Source organism: Tupaia chinensis, unplaced genomic scaffold, assembly GCF_000334495.1.
Source record: "Tupaia chinensis unplaced genomic scaffold, TupChi_1.0 Scaffold000591_1, whole genome shotgun sequence".
In the NCBI taxonomy this organism is placed as follows: Eukaryota; Metazoa; Chordata; class Mammalia; order Scandentia; family Tupaiidae; genus Tupaia; species Tupaia belangeri.
The window spans coordinates 1,913,405-1,933,445 of record NW_006160107.1 but is presented as its reverse complement, the minus strand read 5'-3'; the positions used below and the strand labels follow the sequence as shown (position 1 = coordinate 1,933,445).

The window sequence follows — 20,041 nt, the reverse complement described above, 5'->3', positions numbered from 1 at the left end:
GCTCTTCCCTTTCCCCCAGTAATTGTACTCTGCATCCACTTACGGGAGGCTTTAATGTGCAAAATAATTTGCAGTCCATGTGCTGAAACATGGCGGCAGCGGCCTGGGCTGCACTGGGAGCTGCGGAGGCGCCTTGCGCCCCAGGCCCTCGGAGCAGGCAGAGGAGCTGCCAGCGACACTCGGGTTTTGCACCTTTGGTCACGTAAGGGCATAAAAACACATTTTAGCCGGGAGCCTCGTACATCAGGGGACCCCGGAGTGTCTGGCATTAAAATGGACATGATGGGAACCAGCAGTTAGCGTAATGGCTGTGTCGCTGGACTCCCACGTAGTCGACTGCGGTTCGCATCCCGGACCCGGTGGCTTAAAACTCACGCCGGGCACGTGTGCGTGTGTGCCCAAGATCCCGAGAGGAGAATGGAGGAGAAGGGACTGCGGCAATGTCCATCCCTCTGTCTGTCTGTCTGGCGAGCGCCCGTGCTCTATAGCGAAAATCTCTCAAAAAAAAAAAACAAAAAAAAAAAACACGGACATGACGAGGGCCTGGTCCTTCCCCGTGCACACTGCCTTCTGCACGCTTTCACTGTTGCCGACCTGTCTAGGTTAAGGGCAGGGGCAACCTGACTCTGAGCCCGCAGCTCCTGGCCGCCTTCGCCTTAACCTCTCTGGCGGCAGACCCGGAGGTACAGTGACGAATGGGTGTCAGTATTGAATGGGCTCCTTGCAAAATGGTTTGGGTTCTCTTTCAGGACGAGTGTCACAACTTTATTAAAGTTCTGCTGAAGAAAAACGAGGATACGCTGTTCGTCTGCGGAACTAACGCCTTCAACCCCTCCTGCAGAAACTATAAGGTAATGCCGCTGTCTGTCTGTCGGAGCCGGGAGGTACTTCCCAGCATGCTGTGACTGCACTGCAGCCCCCGAGGGCCAGCGCTGCAGCCCCGGCCCCTGCAGGAGCCGTCTTAGCAGGCTCCGAGCGCCCTGTGGGCTCAGGCTTGATTGACAGTCTGCAAAGCGCCTCCCCGGTGGCCCGGTTTCTGTGAGGCCCGGTTCTTCCTCGGGGAGGCCGACACACTGAGCACGTGCACCGTGTGTTTCCTCTCTCCCTGCCCCACCCCGCTGTCCCCTCCGAGCACAAAAGCGCGCTTCCATGGCGTGGGATTTCTGGTCTGAACAGTGCTCAGAAGCACACCCTTGGACTGCAGACCTTCCTCTAGGGAGCACCGGCGTTCGACCTCCTGTCGCACGCCAGCACGTGGCCTGGCTCGCTTCCCTCGGCCTACATGCAAGGCCCAAGGGGGACGCCCAGAGCGTCACAGTGCAGGCAGTTAGGGTGGGCTGTGCGAGGCCGCGGGGAGCAGCCCAGGTGTGGAGGAGACAGCGGGAGGCCTCTGTCCTGAGGGAAGCCAGACAAGGAGAAGGCAGCCCCAGTTCCATGGGCTTGCACCCTGGTGACACAGTGTTGGTGTGACAAGCACAGTGCGAGCTCCCGCCCCGGCCTGAGAAGGGGCAGAGGGTAGGCTTCGGGCAGGTGGTGGGTGACCCTCTTCTCCCAGTGCTCCCACCTGGGCGCAGCTCCCTGGGTCATGAGGCGCCTGGGCCCAAGGGCAGCGACCACCTCCCAAGGTGCCTCCCGAGCAGGGGCACGCACTCTCCGTGGAATAAATCACGGGTGAGGCAACACCCAGCCTCCGTCTCACAGGATGGGCAGAGACCAGCCAGGCGCAGAGTGGGCACCCCCAGGAGGGCTCCTGAGCAAAGGCACGGCGTAAGAGCTGGCCCGCCCCGCTCCGGAAACCGAGCTTGGTTCAGCATCGCTGGGCCGTGGAGTGATTAACACGACGGAAACACTTCCGTGACCAAACCGGGTGGGCTTTAATACCTGATGCGCACACAGGACGGGGGAGGGGCCAGGAGTGACACATTGTCCTGAGAGAGGACAGATGGGTGTCGCCACTTCGGCAGAGAATGAGCGAAGAGCAGCAAGGTCGGTGAGTGAGCGGGTGCCGGGGTAGGCGTCACCGTGCAGTCGCGAGGACACCCGGCCGCAGGCTGCACGGAGAACATATCCAGTGAGAAGGCGGATAGGTGCTCCCCTACGGAGGGAGAGGCGCACAGGGGACAGCGGGAGGGCCTGCTTTACCCTCCTCTTCATCTTCCATCTTCAGGGGACAGCGGGAGGGCCTGCTTTACCCTCTTCATCTTCCATCTCGCAGTGGCAAATGGGCCCCACGAGGGCCAAGGTTCGGGGGAGGCAAGTGAGGCGCTTAGCCCTGGCACCAAATCCGACAGGGGCCCAGAGGGCTCAGGAATAAGATGAGAGATGTTTTACGGCCCTATTTCTAAAAGTCAAAATTAGTACAAAAAATCTGTCATAAACGAAAGATCCTATCGAGACACAGACAGGACCGGCGCTCTGACAGGGACTGCCGGTCAGCCTCATGCTCGCGCGGTGGCCGCAGACACTTGGAGCTTCGACCTGAGTCCCACCAAACATCCCGTTTGCTCTGTTTAGGACTCACTAAGATGACCGCTGCCAGGACCAGCAGTTAGCGTAATGGCTATGCTGGACTCCTACGTAGTCAATCGCTGTTCGAGTCCCGGACCCGGTGGCTTAAACTGACACCGGGCGCGTGTGTATGTGTGCCCAAGGTCCCGAGAGGCAGATGGAGAAGAAGGGATTGTGGCGTGACCATCCCCCCCTGGGGGGTGATTTCTCGCTTTCCGTCTCTCTGTCTCTCTCTCTGTCTCTCTGGCAAGTGCATGTGCCCTATAGCAAAAACCTCTCCAAAAAAAAAGATGAATGCTGCCAACAAATCCCAAGGAGTGCCCTAGCTGGAGAGCTGTCTTCCATGACGAATGACAGGCTTCCTTGGCGCTCCAATACCCTGGCCAGGCCCGGCTCGGGACAGGAGGGGGGTCGGGAGAGGAGAGGGCTCGGGAGAGGAAGGGAGGTCAGGACAGGAGAGAGGTTGGGAGAGGAGAGGGGTCCGGACCGAGGCGAGCCCTGCTGTGGTGGACACTGCTCTGTCTCTGTGAGCACAGTGGTTTTACCTGATTCTCGGCTGCAGTTTAAAAACAGGACGGCTTCCACAGGGCCGTCTCAGAGCAGTGGCAGAGAGCAGAGAGCGAAGACCTGCCCCTTTCTGAAACGGAGTTTAGGCAAAAGAGGCCACAGCGTGTCCACTCAGGGCCAGTGAGGCCCGCCCTCTGCTCGGGCGGTGACCTCGAGCCCCCTTCCCATGTCCCTCTTGGCCCCAGTGCGTCCTCAGTTTATCTTCCCTCGGTCTTCGTGGCCGTGGCCGGTTCCCGCAGCCCCCAGAGGATGGAAGTGCCCCTCACACCGGGGCGTGTGGACACCAGCCACTGGAGCTCACTCCCCGGCCGGTTGTGAGCTCTGCCATGCTGGGACGATGCCTGCGGGGAGGGGCGTGGCGCGCAGCGGGATCGCGCTCCTGGTTGGCCCTCGGCCTCCCGCTAGTGACAGTGGCACTGCAGGCATGGTTTCCTGCTCACCACACAGCTGCGCAGGAGTGCGTGAAAGGGGCCTGGTCCACAGCGCCTCCCAAGGCCAGGCCCAGCCTGCCACCTGCACTGCCGTTCCCTGGGTGTTAGAGTCCCCCATCTGGAAGGAAAGGGTGGAGAGAAAGCAGGAGGGACCCTAGGAGGGTCTAGGCAGCAAGACGGGAGGCGACCGGCACACTGGCCTCAGATGCCGAGAGCTCAGCCCAGGCAGGGACCACGCCGGAGTAGTGGGAGGGCGGGAGCGTGGCCGCGTGGTCAGCAGCGGTAGAGCTCCGCTGTGCCCACAAACGCTCCTGGGACTGCGTGGTCACCGTAGGATGGAGCTCGCTGGGACTGGCTGCTCCCACTTAGGGCTGCTTGTTGCCGCGGGGTCAGGAGGGCCTGAAGAGTTCCTGCGTGTTCAAAAGAAGCAAAACATCCAGATTTGCGTGTGAATTCTCCCTGGTTTAAAGTTTGGGCTCAGTCCTTCCATGTCTCTTCTTCCCTCCCTCCTCCCCGTCCGTCCCCCGTAGGTAGTAAGGTGGCCACACAGGTCACCAGCAGGCAGGGGTCGTGCCTAGCCCAGAGGAACGAGGCCCGGGGAAGGGCGCTGGACACGGAGGCCGCGTGGCAGCTCCAGCTGTCGCCGCTGACGTGGGCTGAGCTGCTCGGGCTCCCCTTCCGTCTGACTCGGCTTCAGTCTGGGGCGCTGTAAAGTCACTTTCAGAGCCACCACTCCGTGGTGCTAAAGGAGGGGCACAAGGCCATCTGTGTCCTGCACTTCTGCTGAAGCCACAGCCTCCTACAGCTAAGCAGTGGAGATGCCAGTGCCTTCCGCCGGTTAACCCACAGAGGAGGGCTCGTCGTGCAAAGCCAACCCAGAAACACATCATTCTCTGCAGAGTTAACGACTCATGGGAGGAGGGGCTGGTTCCCACCGACGGCCTCAGAAGTTCCTTGGTCACAATGCTTCTTGCTAGACCCTTTCTAAGGATATGGGAGTCCGTGTATTGTAATGGCCGAGAGTCAAGCAGGCACCACTGAATCTTAGCCTCTCCCAGCTGGGGAACCTCGGCCCCGGGATTTAATCTCGCTAAGCCTCAGTTTCTTCATCCGACACCAATAGATTTATCCTGGGGGTGTTGATGAGGGTTATTTGCAAGCTCTGTACATAATTACTTGCTTCACAAGTATCAGTTGCTGTTACTGCTGTTGGCTGTGATTTGTAATTAAGTCCTATTATTTCGTTTAGATGGACACTTTGGAGCCTTTTGGAGATGAATTTAGTGGCATGGCCAGGTGCCCTTATGACGCCAAACACGCCAACGTCGCACTGTTTGCAGGTAAACATCCAGTTTCTTCTCGTTGCATTTGCTCTGACGTGTCTCAGCCTGTCGCTGCAAAGCCGCTCTGGGGGTTCGCGGTGGAATCACAGTTGTACTCTGATTCTCTGGTGAATACTGTAATTAAGAATGCCTTTTCCATTTGAAATTAGCATGGAAATTGCACTTTTGCTTCTCAAAAGAAGGCTTTGCACACTTACCAGGCTTCTGTGCCTTCAGAACAGGATAGGAGTGAAGCGCTGCACGCCTGCTGCATCGTTAGGGCACGTTTGGGCTCCAGGAATAGGAAGCCTGGCTCAGAACCCATGTGGTCTCCTTACGGTGGACTGGGCGTGTGGCCGGCAGCTCCCCGCGTCCAGGGCACAGCCCGGCATTGCCGCCCCGGCCAGCTTCATGCCGACCTCTGCTTTCTCAGGCAGAGGATGGTTCTGGGCTGAGAAGGCTGCCATCTTCTTGTCTGTGTATAGAATAGAAGGGAAAGAAGCAGAAGGAAGCGTCTGGAAGCTCCGTCAGGACTCCCTCTGACCGAGGATGGTGGCAGAAAGGGCGATGCTGTCCTTGGGGTGGCTCTTACTCCAGCCCTACCCTGCAGTCCTACCCTGACTTCACTCCGGGACACACAGGAGCAGCAAGTGGGCCGTCACTTCCCGACTCAGCGGGCCTCTGTGCCTGCGAGCCTGTTGTTTAATTAGGATTTTCCGGGAAGCCATGCCAGCCAAGTGTGGAGGCGGGGCATGGCTGTAGCTGCATTTCCATCAGGCTGCTGAGGCCTGGCACAGCCCCGCTGGCGGAGGGGCTGGAGGGCTTTGATTATGAAACGAGATTAGTTCCTGGCCCCGTGAGCCTCTTGCCTGTCAGGCATCTGTGGGCTGAGGAGCAGGGACAGCCTGGAGAAGCCATGTTCAGAGGGAAGGTCCGTGGGGCCCCGCAGGTGCCAGTCCAGCATCACCGGGAAGAGCCCTGCCCGGGCCAAGCCTGGCTGAAAGGCCGCGGCGTCCTGTGCACCACCTCCCACACGGAGCCTGTGCTCCTTAGTTGGGACTGCAGGGGACATTTAAGTGCCATTGCAACTAAAGAGAGGACTTGTAGCCTGACATGGAAGTGGGAGCCTGGCAGAGTATTTGCTAAGGCCACTGAGCTTCCGGGAGCCAGTGGAGGCGGGAGCCAGGGGAGGCGGCCAGGGGAGGTGGAGCACTACCCTGCCCAGGTGTGTATCTGAACATCTTTTTCTTGGGCTTTAAATCTCCACCTTTATTCATTGAAAAGGCCTCTTTGCAACTGAATGGTGTCGTTTTACAGAGTTGCAGCATAGTGGCTCCTACCAGTGAGGGTTTGGGGGAGATAAAGTCTGGAAGTGAGTGCAGGACAGGCCTGGAGAACAGCTGGGGAGTAACTGCCTGCCCCCTACCGCCCGCACTGCCCAGCTGTCAGTGTCTGGGGCTGAGCGAGGGTACCTCCAATCCACACGTAACTGGGCATACTTGAGTAGCTTCACGACCTAGGCTGTAGCGCGTCGGTCCTGGTGTGCAGGTATGTGCCGGTCACCGGGCAGGTCTGCTGTCTGCGGTTCGAGTCTTTCCGAGCAGTCGACATTTACTGACGTGGGGCTGCTAAGATTTACTGATGCACCAGGGAGACATCAGGACAGCTCTGACTTGAACCTGAGCAAATTTCAGTTAGTTTAAGATTGGAAAGTGCACATCAAGAGCTTCGCTTTGGTGTATTTGGGTACACTAAAAATGAATCAAATCATTTTAAAAATTTGGATGTAATTATTGTTTTCACCAATCTACACAGGATTTTCTTATTTTAGAGCATCCCATTTGATTATTCTCAGCTGTTTACTAATCCAGGGGGAAAAGTTTTAGTTTAATCTTCAGTCTTCGTTCTCTTTTGCCTTAGATGTATCCTCAAGCGTATCTTGCAGAAAGCATTCACTTTTGAAGCAAGGCCCATTTTACTCAGCACCCCCCCACACACACACGTTCTTCTTTGTTTTGACAGCTTATATTATAAGAATGCCCACAGTTTGTGGCTTTACCAATACTGAGGTGGCCAGCCTGTGGCATGGTGGTTAAAGCAGCTGAATCCCACACGGCCAATTCTGCGGTTCAAATCCCGAACCCAGAAGCTTGAGCAACATGCTGGGTACATGCACTTGTGTGACCGGAACCTGAAAGGAGGGAGGAATGGAGGAGAGGGGATTGAGCAATGACTCTTCCCCATGGGGGATGCTTCTCACCCACCCCATCCGTGAGCGCATGTGCTCTGGCATAAACAAAAAAGAAAAAAAAAAAAAAAACAGACACTGAAGCGCGCGTCCTTCGGTTGTGGTTCAGATGGTCGAGTTCAGTGAACTCTTGTGACTGAAGCCAAGAGGAACGGTGATTTCAGGATGTGAGCAGTAGCTTAGTCAGCCTTTTTATTTTTTGCTGACGAACTTTCTCTCTCCTGCTCCCCTCCGCCTCAGACGGAGGACCCCATTCCTCCTACTCACGCCATGCAGTCAGCGCCTGTCTCCCCGGGCCCCACCTAATCCGGTTTACCATGGTGCGGAGGCGGGCCAGTGTCCATGGGTCCTTGGCCTCGAGATTGCAGTCAGGGCCAGTCTAATCAAGGGGAGCCAACGACAGTTCTCATTTATCCTGCTCCCCGAGCTGCAGCTGCTTAGAAAAATTGCCATGCAATTTAAAAATGAAAAATGTCTCGTCTCTTGTGATCCCAATTTGAAACGGCTCGGAATGTGGGCTGAGCATTTTCCCAGAGACTCGGGTTCCTCCCAGCCGTCCTATCTCGTCGGCCTGCTGTGGAGAGACAGGCTGGGAGGTCTCCATTACCCTGCTCCCACTGGCCGCTGCACCTGACCACCTCTCCCCTTTCCCCCTAAGATGGGAAGCTGTACTCGGCCACGGTGACGGACTTTCTGGCCATCGACGCGGTCATTTACCGGAGCCTGGGAGACAGCCCCACCCTGCGGACTGTCAAGCACGACTCGAAATGGCTGAAAGGTGAACAGACAGAAGGAGACAGGACTGGGCGGAGTAGGTTCGGGTGGGAGATGGAGGGTCTGGGTGGACCAGACCGTCACTTCAGTTAGCAGAGGTTCCTGACAGAAAGGGACACATGCTTCGTATCGTTTGCCTCGCGGGATTTATTTGCCTTGCTTTTTCTCCTCCCGTGAGTCTGCGGAGTTTTCAAACGCCCACTGCCACGACAGTAGGGCATTCTGCACTCGGCCTTCCTGTCCCAGACTCCATTTCAGAGCCCCGCAGGGAAGAACTGAACAGCTCGGTCGTGGGAGGCACCTGTGGACAGAGTGGTAGTGGGGTCGGGGAAAATCTGTTCCACGCCTGGGTGAGTCAGGGTGACAGGTGCCGGGGACTAAACCTTCTCTGAAATAGGAGCATTCCATGGTGAGAACTAAAACCACAGAGACATGCAGAGCTCATTATTCCTCGGGACCAGCAGTTAGAGTAATGGCTATGTCGCTGGACTCCCATGTAGTTGACCGCGGTTCGAGTCCCGGACCCGGTAAAAAAAAAAAAAAAATAGAACTCCTCTTGTCGATTCCAAAGCTTCTGAAAGGTAGACTGTAGGCACACGTGCTCTCGGAAGTCACAGCACTCGCATGTAACAGTCACTGGAAATGGTTAGTGTTGACCCGGTGTCTAACGGCCCTACCCTTTAATGAACAGCCTGGCTCCGGTTACACTCGACTGAGATTCTTTCAGCACTGTGTGGCGTGTCCCCACTTTAATAGTGCCCGTTCGTTTACAGAACCGTACTTTGTCCAAGCGGTGGACTATGGTAGCTACATCTACTTCTTCTTCAGGGAGATAGCGGTGGAGTACAACACCATGGGGAAGGTAAGAGCCCCCTCGCTCCCGTGGGCCGTTCTTCTTGTGAATGACCTTGAAATGAGAAGCATAGAGGGCTTCTTTAGAAGTTCATAAGATGCATATTAGGAAAACTATGCATGGATTTCAAAAAATCTTTTGCACTGCAATCTACCAGTACTTCGATCCTATTTTTCCATGAACTTTCAAAGTCCCGTCTTTAATAACGAGGTCATCATTCTGAGAAGATCCAGCCCAGAACTGGCTGACATGAAACAGTACGCCATCTGGAAGCCCCAGGTGCTTTTTCAGAGCGGTGAGGGATCGCAGGGAAAATCTTAAATATTTCTATCAAAAATATAGCTGATAGCCGATTAGCTGATTGCTTACCAAGGGCCGTGTATCCTGAGATGTGGTTTGCAGGTAATAGCAGTTTTTGGGCTTTTTGTTTGTTCGTTTGTTTTGTTTTAAATTGAGTTGCTCTAAAGAAAGAGGAAATATTCTGTCTACACAGACCGAGTTTTTATTTTTGTCTTTATTGCAAAAGGCAAGAGGACCGTTAAAGGAGGTCTGTGCAGTTGCTGTCACCAGAGAATAGGTGGTTGCTGCGTTGAGAGCACGGGTGCATGCCGGGGGGGCTCGCAGTTAGAGGGCCCGAGCTCCAGCGGCAGGGCCGGGCGGGCCGGGCGGGCAGCCCAGCAGAGATGAGAGACGGTGCACACGGAGCGTGCTTCTGTCGGAGGAGGTGGAAGGCCAGCAGTCCGTATGGAAATGAGCCTGTGTGGCTGGGGGCCCTCTGCGGATTTGCGGCTCCGCCTTAAACGCGGCTCCGCCTTAAACGCGCCGCCTTATCTTTTCGAGCTTGCTGCCCGGTGCTGCCCTCCTCCTCCTTTCTCTGCTGATTTTAGAAACTCGGCCTTAAATGAAGCACCATGCTGTTCTGTTCTGGTGTTTCAGGAACAAATTCCTCACAGAGTGGCTGTTTTCCTCTGCAGGTGGTTTTCCCCAGAGTGGCTCAGGTCTGCAAGAACGACATGGGCGGGTCTCAGCGCGTGCTGGAGAAGCAGTGGACCTCCTTCCTGAAGGCGCGCCTCAACTGCTCTGTTCCCGGAGACTCCCATTTCTACTTCAACATCCTCCAGGCCGTCACGGAGGTGATTCGGATCAATGGCCGCGACGTCGTCCTGGCGACCTTCTCCACACCTTTTAACAGGTAAGCACGACTCCGTGCTCCATGGGCTCCTTGACCCGGCCACACTGACTCCGTGCTCCATGGGCTCCTCCCAGCCACATGACTCCGTGCTCCATGGGCTCCTTGACCCGGTCACATGACTCTATGCTCCATGGACTCCTTGACCCGGCGGCGTGACTCCGTGTTCCATGGGCTCCTCCCGGCCACACTGACTCCGTGCTCCATGGGCTCCTCCTGGCCACATGATTCCACACTGACTCCATGCTCCATGGGTTCCTTGACCTGGTCACATGACTCCATGCTCCATGGGCTCCTTGACCCGGCCACACTGACTCTGTGCTCCATGGGCTCCTTGACCCAGCCGCGCAACTCCGTGTTCCATGGGTTCCTCCCGGCCATACCAACTCCATGTTCTATGGGCTCCTCCCGGCCACATGGACTCCGTGCTCCGTAGGCTCCTCCCAGCCACACTGACTCCGTGCTCCATGGGCTCCTCCCGGCCTCCTTTCCCAGGGCCTCTCCTCTCCTGCACACATTCCCAGGGGACGAACGTGTGCTGCTCTCTCTTTGTAACTAAGAAGCCCTTAACACTCGGCTTTCATCAACACATGGACAGTAATTTGCAGCATATTCAGTTAGGATTTTCGAGGAATTAGATGAATTATAACAATACATTCTATTTATATGTCTGGCATATAAAATACTCCAGCGATCTTAAGAGCTAGTGGTAGGTTATTCTTTATAGATATTATAATATTATAGATACAGCATTTAAACGGCCCTTAGGAAAGAGCCTTTTAGTGCCCTGAGATACTTACGCAGTCACAGAAAGCATGTCTGGTAAGATCTGAAAATGCTAAACTAATTTGCCAGTTTAAAAATATGCATGTTGACTTTCATCTATAAATTGTAGTCCACTCCCTCCTAAAACACACGAACTTGCTCACATTAGTGTTTCAAATCCTACATGAGGAGCCAGCAGGTGGCACGGTGGTTAAGGTGCTGGATCCCATGTGGCCAACTGTGGTTCGCGTCAAAGACCCAGTGTCTTGAAAATCATGCTAGGCACATGTGTGTGAGTGCCCCAAATCCCAAGTGGAAAATGAAGGAGAAGGGATTGTGGCGTGGCCATTCCCCCTGTGGGGTGATTTCCCACTTTCTTTCTCTCTATCTCCCTTGTAAGCACATGTACCCTATGGCAAAAAAAAAAAAAGAATAAAAAAGGCAAATCTTTCCTGGACCTCTCTGCCTTGAAGAACAACCCAAGCTCCTCAGCATGGCCTGCACACTCCCTAGGGCCAAGCCCCCTTCCTGCTCATCTCCCCCTCGCTCCGACACGGCGTGTGCCACTGAGCAGCGGGCGAGCTGTGTATCTGGAAGGTGCCGTGCTTTGCGGGCACGCTGCTCCCTGCTGGCCTGCCCGCCTGACCAGCACCTCGCCGAGGGAACCCGGCTCCGGCCCTCCCACGAGGCCTCGCCCCTGCCCCTCTGTGGACCGCCCTCCCCAGATTGCCGCCGGTTGTCCTTGTCACTGTTCTGCTTGCCTCCACGCTGCACTGACCCCCGCGGACAGGACCCTTGTTTATGGAGCACTGCTGCATTAGATCAGGAGTTCCAGAATGTGCATTGACAGAGCAGAGCGGGGAAGGAAGGAAGGAAGGAGAGAGGAGAGGAAAGGAGGGAAGGGAAGGAGGGAGTGAAGTAGGAGAGGAAGAGAAAGGGTCCCACAGGCGAGCCTAACTTTGAGGAAGGTGTAAAACCCTAGGATGGCTTTTACAAGTTGCTTCAAAATATAGTTTAAGCCATAGGTATCCGGTTTGGGGTTTGGTTTTGTTTTTTAAGGTTTTTCCATATGGCACATGCACTCACCAGAGAGAGGGAAAGTGAGAACTCACACCCCAGGAGGAATGGCTTGCCACAGTCTCTTCTCCATTCTTCTCTCAGGGTTCCGGGCACACACGCACATGCGCCTAGCATGATTTTTAAGCCACCATGTCTAGGACTCGAACCGTGGTCAGCCATGTGAGAATACAGGCGCCCTAACCACCATGTCTCCTGTTGCCATGTAATTGTGCTTTTTAAGGTTTTTGTCACGAGGTGCGTGCACTGGCCGGATAGAGACAGTGGTAGGGAGAGTGAGAAGTCACCTCCCAGGAAGGACGGCCGTGCCAAAGTCCCTTCTCCTCCATCCTCCTGCCAGGATTTCAGGCTTGCACGCACATGCGCCCGGCACGATTTTCAGGCCGCCAGGACCGAATCATGGTCGACCATGTGGGAGTCTTAATACCTTAACCACAACGCCTTGTGCTGGTCTCTGTATTCTAGTTCCAGTATTTAAGGTAAATATGTAAACCCATTAACTTTAGGAAGGGAAGATGCTAAAAATGTCTACAAAATTAATTAATGCTAACTTTCTAGAGCAGAGACTTTGTTTCTTTCTTTCTTTCCTTCCTTCATCCTTCTTTCTTTCCTTCCTTCATCCTTTCTTTCTTTCTTTCATATTTTAATAGGTTTTTGGCCATAGGGCTCATGTGCTTGCTGGTGAGGGAGAAAGACAGACAGTGAGGCGGCCAGGGCGAGGCATCATCCCCAGGGGAGACGGCCCTGCATGCACACACACCTGGAGTGATTTTCAAGCCACCACGTCCAGGATTCGAACAACAGTCACCATGAGGGAGTCTAGTGACATAACCACCACACCATCTGTTGGCCCCAGAGATTCACTGGAGTGATTTTCAAGCCACCACGTCCAGGATTCGAACAACAGTCACCATGAGGGAGTCTAGTGACATAACCACCACACCATCTGCTGGCCCCAGAGATTCCTTTCTTACACATGCAGTTCTGTGAACAAAATCTATATCCATGTACGTAGAAATCAAATAAGCTTTCTAATCCCCCCCTATTTCTTGGTTTATTAGTAATACTCCAGTAATTGCGTTATGTGATTAAGGCACAAAACTCTCCCAGTCGTTTCTGAAATGATTTCCCATAGTCTTTTGATATGTGCAAAACCAGGCCCACAGCACTGTCTCTGCCCTGCCTGATGTTCCCACCCCATCCCAGGCCCGGGTGCCCCACCGCCGGGCCTGATGGCGCCCCTTGGCCAGCTGGTGCCTGCTGTTTGATCGAAACCAAGGAGCCACCATAGTCGGAAGCAAACACGGGCAGACGTAGCCGGTGTATCAGATGAATGAATAATTCGTGCCTTCCCCGCCAATGAAAAGCAGGACAGCGTCCCCCCACGAGCACCAGGCAAGGGTGTAATTATGGGTGGCGATGACTGTCATTATGAGTCCTTAGCACTTTATAGCGCACTTTATTTGCACAGCGTTGGTGTTTTAGAGACAGAGATCGTTTCATCTTATGCAAACAAACAAGTAAACAGTTGAGTGTAAGCGACTGACGCGAGGTGAGTGTAGCTTCACTCCCATCCCCCCAGTCTCACATCCAAGGCCCAGCTTGAAGGAGCAATCCGTGGACAGCAGACATGTGTGTTCGGACGTTCATCGGGTTTGGAGTTTGAGAATGTTCTCCGGAGGGTTTTGTCTGGGTTACTGACTGAGATTTAACGTCAGCGGACTCCTGAAACCCCGTCTCCAGCTCAATAGTTCTTCCTTTATAAACGAAAGCAGCACAAGAGGCGGCGGTGACATGCAGGGACTTCCTGCTCTGTGACTTCGAGGGGACCAGCATGTCCTTTAAGCGTGCTGACAGACACATTCTCTACGCGCTGGGCCCCCTTACGTTCAGGGTTCGAGTCCGAGCTTTAGATTTCAGTGCTGTTACAGGCGAGTCCCGTACTCGGGCTGGCGTGTCCCCAGCTGTGCGTGGGAGCTGGCATGTGTGACGGCGGTGTGCAATGTCCCGTTGCAGCATCCCTGGGTCTGCAGTCTGTGCCTATGACATGCTGGACATTGCCAGTGTTTTCACCGGGCGCTTCAAGGAGCAGAAGTCTCCCGATTCCACCTGGACGCCCGTTCCTGATGAGCGCGTCCCTAAGCCCAGGTACGTGCAGGTCCCTTCGTGGTATCTTAAACTTGCAGGGATCCCAGGCGAAGGCAGCTCCTCCAGCGGCGAACCTCCTGCGACCTGCATTCCAGCCCTGCACGCACACCACCACCCGACAGCACTGGGCGGGCAGGCACCAGCACCATAGGAGGGCCTGTGAGGTCATCCGCCTTCATCCGTTAACCAAAACCTTTCTCGTAAGGTTATTTGTGCTGGGCGGGCAGGCACCAGCACCATAGGAGGGCCTATGAGGTCATCCGCCTTCATCCGTTAACCAAAACCCAGAATTACCTTTCTCGTAAGATTATTTGTGTACTTCTTCCCTGAGAGATACAGAGAGAGAGAGAGAACTCAAACCAGGCCTTCCCACTGTGACCCACTCCTGACCTCAGCCAGCCTCGATCAGACAAGTGCGTGTGCCCCACGTGTGCCCCGCGTGTACCAGGAGACCTCAGGACCCTGCCGTGGGCCTCAGCGTCACAGAGTTTGCGTCACCGCTGTGCCTTTACTACATTAGAAAGGGTGACTGTCGGGCGCTGTGTTTAGCACCCGTGTGGGTGGCGCACCGTGGAGCACTCGCTCACAGGGGTGCTCTGACACGCTGGCCCCTTTGGTCCGTAGTTGGGAAACTGAGGGGTCATGTGTGTCATCAGATCCGCATCATCAGGGGCCATTTCCTCTGTCCCTCGCTGCTTCCCATTGGATTGAGAGACCTGTAGCTTTGAGTCGTAATAAAATGTGAACTAGAAGTGGTCCCTGGAGTCTGTGGCCAGGAGAGAGCTGAGCCCAGGACCCCAAGCCTTGGGCAGGGAGAGTCTGGGGAGGGTCCAGCAGATCATCCGGAGAGCACCGGTCGGCCACGTTCAGGCCTGTTAGGGCCGAGTCCAGTTAGCGCCCCGTCCCCAGACTGTCCCTGAATTGCCCCTCAGCCAGCCCAGGGACCCCTTGTCCCTATGTGACCTCCTGCAGATCCCTGTGCTGGAACAGCTCCTTCCAGCTGGGACAGAATGGCGTTCTCCCCCAGCCCCTGTCCCCCCCCTGCCCCTCCCTTACAGCGTTGACCATCCACGTTTCATGGAAGCATCCCTGGACCTGTGTGCCTCTGGAGGGAAACCCAATGTCTTAATTTTTTCATATCCCAACTGCCCTCCAGGGGCCAGTCTCCCAGCCCAGACACCGAGCCGAGTACATCTACTTGAACTAACTTGGGTAATAAGCAGCAGTGTACTCGAGAGAAATCCCCGTGGCTCCCCCATCTTCACCCACATTAAGTGGCGTGCTCCTCCTCTGCTGTTTGTGGGGTGCAGAAGCTCACCCCAGCAACCTCAGATTCTCTGAGTCATTGTCCACCTTTTAGATGAGTCAGAAGAGGAGTTCACCAGAGGGGCCGGGTTTCAGGGAGTCCTTCTGCAATGCTCTGTCCTTGCCGGGTAAAGCTGGTGGCAACCCAGCCGTTGCCAAGTCCCCAACCTGTTTTCCTGGGGCACAAGTTTGTGGAAGACAGTTTTCCCACGTGCGAGGTGGAGGGGCGGTTTCAGGATAGTTCGAGTGAGCTCCGTTTACCGTGCACTTTATCTCTGCTGTTTTTACGTGGTAATGTATAATGAAATAACTACAGCGCGCCCTTCTGCAGAATCAGCAGGAGCCCTGAGCTCTTCTTCCTGTAACTAGAATGCAAGCGCATTCAAAGCCGGCTGGGATTCAGGGGGCAGCAAGCGGACACTGGGACTTCTGGCACGTTTCAGCGTGAGAATCTAACGCCGCCCATCTTGGCGTGATGCGAGGTCGGGAGCAGCTGTAAACAGGAAGCCTCACTGTTAGTGACTCCAGGGACCACTTCTAGTTCACATTTTATTACGACTCAAAGCTACAGGTCTCTCAATCCAAGGGGAAGCAGCGAGAGGTAGAGGAAATGGCCCCTGGTGATGCGGACCTGACCACACACGTGACCCCTCAGTTTCCCAGCTACAGACCAAAGGGGCTGGCGTCAGGGCACTCCTGCGAGCGAGTGCTCCATGGTATGCCACACACGGGTGCCAACTATAGACCCACCTCCTAACCACAGCCTGGGACCCCTGCTCTAGGTGATTTTCTACCCCCGAAAGGGTTTTGCCTGCGTCCTTCCACACGTTCACCGGTGTCTCCTGCAGACGTCAGGATAGTTCATGAGGCTCAGGTCTGGGTTAGTGCCAGGTCAGGTGCGAGCAGGTCACGCAGGGCTGTGTGGGTGTCATGCCCCTCACCCCCGCAGGAGACTCGGGTGTCTGGCTGGGCTCTGTCCTGGGTTGGCTTCCCTGGAATGACTCTTGACTCCTGGAATAGAATTCTGCTGTCACCCAACCTGTTTTCCTGGGGCACAAGTTTGTGGAAGACAGTTTTCCCACGTGCGAGGCGGAGGGGCGGTTTCAGGATAGTTCGAGTGAGCTCCGTTTACCGTGCACTTTATCTCTGCTGTTTTTACGTGGTAATGTATAATGAAATAACTACAGCGCGCCCTTCTGCAGAATCAGCAGGAGCCCTGAGCTCTTCTTCCTGTAACTAGAATGCAAGCGCATTCAAAGCCGGCTGGGATTCAGGGGGCAGCAAGCGGACACTGGGACTTCTGGCACGTTTCAGCGTGAGAACCTAACGCCGCCCATCTTGGCGCGATGCGAGGTCGGGAGCAGCTGTAAACAGGAAGCCTCACTGTTAGTGACTCCAGGGACCACTTCTAGTTCACATTTTATTACGACTCAAAGCTACAGGTCTCTCAATCCAAGGGGAAGCAGCGAGAGGTAGAGGAAATGGCCCCTGGTGATGCGGACCTGACCACACACGTGACCCCTCAGTTTCCCAGCTACAGACCAAAGGGGCTGGCGTCAGGGCACTCCTGCGAGCGAGTGCTCCATGGTATGCCACACACGGGTGCCAACTATAGACCCACCTCCTAACCACAGCCTGGGACCCCTGCTCTAGGTGATTTTCTACCCCCGAAAGGGTTTTGCCTGCGTCCTTCCACACGTTCACCGGTGTCTCCTGCAGACGTCAGGATAGTTCATGAGGCTCAGGTCTGGGTTAGTGCCAGGTCAGGTGCGAGCAGGTCACGCAGGGCTGTGTGGGTGTCATGCCCCTCACCCCCGCAGGAGACTCGGGTGTCTGGGCTGGTCTGTGTCCTGGGCTGGCTTCCCTGGAATGACTCTTGACTCCTGGAATAGAATTCTGCTGTCATTGTTCAGTTACAAAGAAATGACCTTTCAGGAAAGAATCTTCAGTGAAACTGGCTTTTCATCCCTGCCCAAATTTAACAGAAATGAAAACAATAACAAAAACAAAGCCCCAGTGTCCTCTGAGATAATGATGGCTAAGGTGAGGCCGGCTGATGTGTGCCCCTGCAGCTTTCTGAAAGTCCTTGTCTCCCGCACTTGCGAGGAAGTCACCACAATTCTCTCCCCTCGTAGAGCCGGTGCCTCCGCAGCGTCCAGCAGGCTCTCTGGATAAGTGGCCCACCCCTGAGTCACGTGCGGACTGCGCACTCGCTCCTTTTAAGCCCCATCCCTGTTCACGGAGGCTTGCTGGAGCTTCTGGGAGGGCGCCAGGCTGCCTCCGGCAAAGCCGAGCTACGCGGGCACAGGCTCCAGTGGGGAGTGCGGAGGCGGCCAGCGAGAACCGCAGCGTGTTGTCTTTGGTGGCGTTCTGCATTGCTGCGCTTCCGCCTCAGCCCGGAGCCCTTTCCCTTCATCAGGATGCTTAAAGCAGCAGCTTATCCAAAGAATTTGCCAGAAGACATGAAATACGCTCCCTCTCCCCCCGCCTTTGCTTCACTTTAGGCCGGGGTGCTGTGCTGGCTCACCCTCCTTAGAGAAGTACGCCTCCTCCAACGAGTTTCCTGACGACACGCTGAACTTCATCAAGACACACCCACTCATGGACGAGGCGGTGCCCTCCATCATCAACAGGCCGTGGTTCCTGCGGACGATGGTCAGGTGGGTGTCGAGCAAGCCAGGCCCACGAAGGTTTTCTGGCCTTCGTCTCGTGCTTGCAGGACCTAGCAATGGGTCGTGTTTGCAATGCCACAGACGTCCTCTGCCTGCCTGGGCGTCGGCTCAGCTACTAAATGCCGCTGGGACGGTGGAGGCTGCCCAGCCCGCAGAGCTGCATCCCCACGAGAAGAGTCCCAGGCTGGTTGGACACAGAGGAAGAGTGAGGCCGTGAACAGACGTGGACATTGCGTGGTTGGTGTCCTCACGGCACCTGCTGCGGGTACCCGGGCCTAGGCCAACCTTGTTAGCTGTCACGGGCACAGACACCGTATTCATGAGCGTGCCGGCGGGCAGATCCGTGCTCCGTGTCATCGTCCTAGCAGTGGCCAACCGAGAAGGGCCAGCTCGGTAGGGCTCTGTGCTGGCACTAAATACTGCTCTGTGTACGTAGAGCTTATTTTCAAGGGATGCAGCAGGTACTCCCGAGTACTGTCCAGCTGTGACAGTTGGCGAACAAAATGTTCATTAACGTTGCCACCACTTTTTTTTTTTTTTCCTGTAGGGTGTGTGTGCTCACCAGAGAGAGAGGGAGATATAGAGGGAAAGTGAGAAATCACCCCTCAGGGTGGTGGCCATGCTCAACCAATCCCTTTTCCTCCATTCTCTTGGGATTTGGGGCTCACACGCACATGTGCCTGGTGTGCAGCTCAAGCTGCCGGGTCCGGGCCTCAAATCACAGAGCTGACCCTGTGGGATCCGGCATCTTAACCACCATGTCGCCACTTTTATCCCATGACTTTGTTGAAAGGTGCTAGCGTACTGCTGATACTCCTAACTGTGGTCGGAAACCGTAGCCTGTAGCTCCGGAAGGCCGTGCTCGGTGGTTCCCGCCATGGTGCTGAGGACAGAGAAGGTCCATGGGATGTAGAGTGACAGGTCCGCGGGAAAGGGCACGCCCGTAGGACAGCCCTGCATGCCCTTCAGCGTGGCTGTGCGTGGGCCTGCTTTGCCTGTGCAGGCCTGTGTGTTAGCAGAGCCCCTGGCACCTTACCCCACACACCATCCTGCCGCTGTCCTTCAGAGCTCCCTCGGCCCCTCTGGGTGCGTCTGGAAAGCTCTCAGTCTGATACTGTGTCGACGAAGGCTTTGCCCCTGAGGGGACAGTGTGGAGAGGTGGGAGCCTTCGTTTCCCTCCTCCGTGTTAAAGGAGCTCACTTAGCAGTCCTCGTGCCTTCGCGGGAGACATCGGTCTCGCCCTGCCGCTCCTGGGGTCTCGGGCGGCTAGGGCGGTCCCTTCACTACCGAGCTTGGCCTCACACACGTACCTCCACCCCCTTCGGAGCCCGCCGATGCTTGGCAGGTGGGAGGACAGGGCAGGACGGCTTGAGAGCGTGACCCATGTGCCTGTGTTTTCTCGAGGTTGCTGCGAGAAAGCCGTGTCACAGCGGTTTGAAGTGGAAGGGGACACTTCAACGGTAGGCCAGCAAAGGCATGAACGATGCGGCCGTGTCATTTCAGATACCGCCTGACCAAGATCGCCGTGGACACGGCGGCCGGGCCGTACCAGAACCACACCGTGGTTTTCCTGGGATCCGAGAAAGGCATCGTCTTGAAGTTCTTGGCCAGGCTAGGAAGCGGCGGCGTCCTCAATGACAGCGTTTTCCTGGAGGAGATGAGCGTGTACAACCCTGAGAAGTGAGTGGGGTGTCCATGCCCTCCGGGGCCGTGTGCTAGTGCAGCCCTTCCCTTCGGAGGTCACGGCAGACCAGGCGTGCTTTTGTTTGCTTTGTTTTGGTTTTGCATTGATGGATTATTTTTCTGTTTGTGGAATCTTTTAACACATACAAAGCATCATTTTCTCCTTGCCAATAGTGTGTGTGTGCATATGTGTACACGTGATTATGTGTATGTGTGCTTCTGTGTACATGCGCACTAACGTGTATGTGTGATTATGTGCGTGTGTGCATGCTCGTGTGTACATGTGCATGCTCGTGTGTATGCGAATGTACATGTGTGTTTATGTGTACCCGTGTGTGCATGTGTGTGAGGATCTGTTCACCGTCGGTCTGACAGGATTACGAGATCGCCTGGGGCTGGGAGGTGGGGGAGCCGGGGCAGGCAGAGCACTGACCCCGCTGGCCGGTGGTGCCCGGCCGCCCCTCCAGGTGCAGCTACGATGGGGGGGAGGGCAAGAGGG

General features: G+C 55.6%; 1 protein-coding gene across 3 annotated transcripts in view; it reads left to right on the top strand.

Moving 5' to 3' along the window:
* The window catches only part of SEMA6A (semaphorin 6A), a 75,502-nt gene that overhangs the window by 8,708 nt on the left and 46,753 nt on the right, over positions 1–20,041 (top strand). For all 3 annotated transcript variants that reach the window (XM_027775666.1, XM_014591528.2, XM_027775665.1), the window contains exons 5-12: positions 750–851; positions 4,756–4,846; positions 7,735–7,854; positions 8,624–8,712; positions 9,678–9,895; positions 13,751–13,882; positions 17,692–17,847; positions 19,363–19,539. In XM_027775666.1, coding sequence (XP_027631467.1) covers positions 750–851; positions 4,756–4,846; positions 7,735–7,854; positions 8,624–8,712; positions 9,678–9,895; positions 13,751–13,882; positions 17,692–17,847; positions 19,363–19,539 — 1,085 coding nt within the window. The remainder of the gene's footprint in view (positions 1–749; positions 852–4,755; positions 4,847–7,734; positions 7,855–8,623; positions 8,713–9,677; positions 9,896–13,750; positions 13,883–17,691; positions 17,848–19,362; positions 19,540–20,041) is intronic.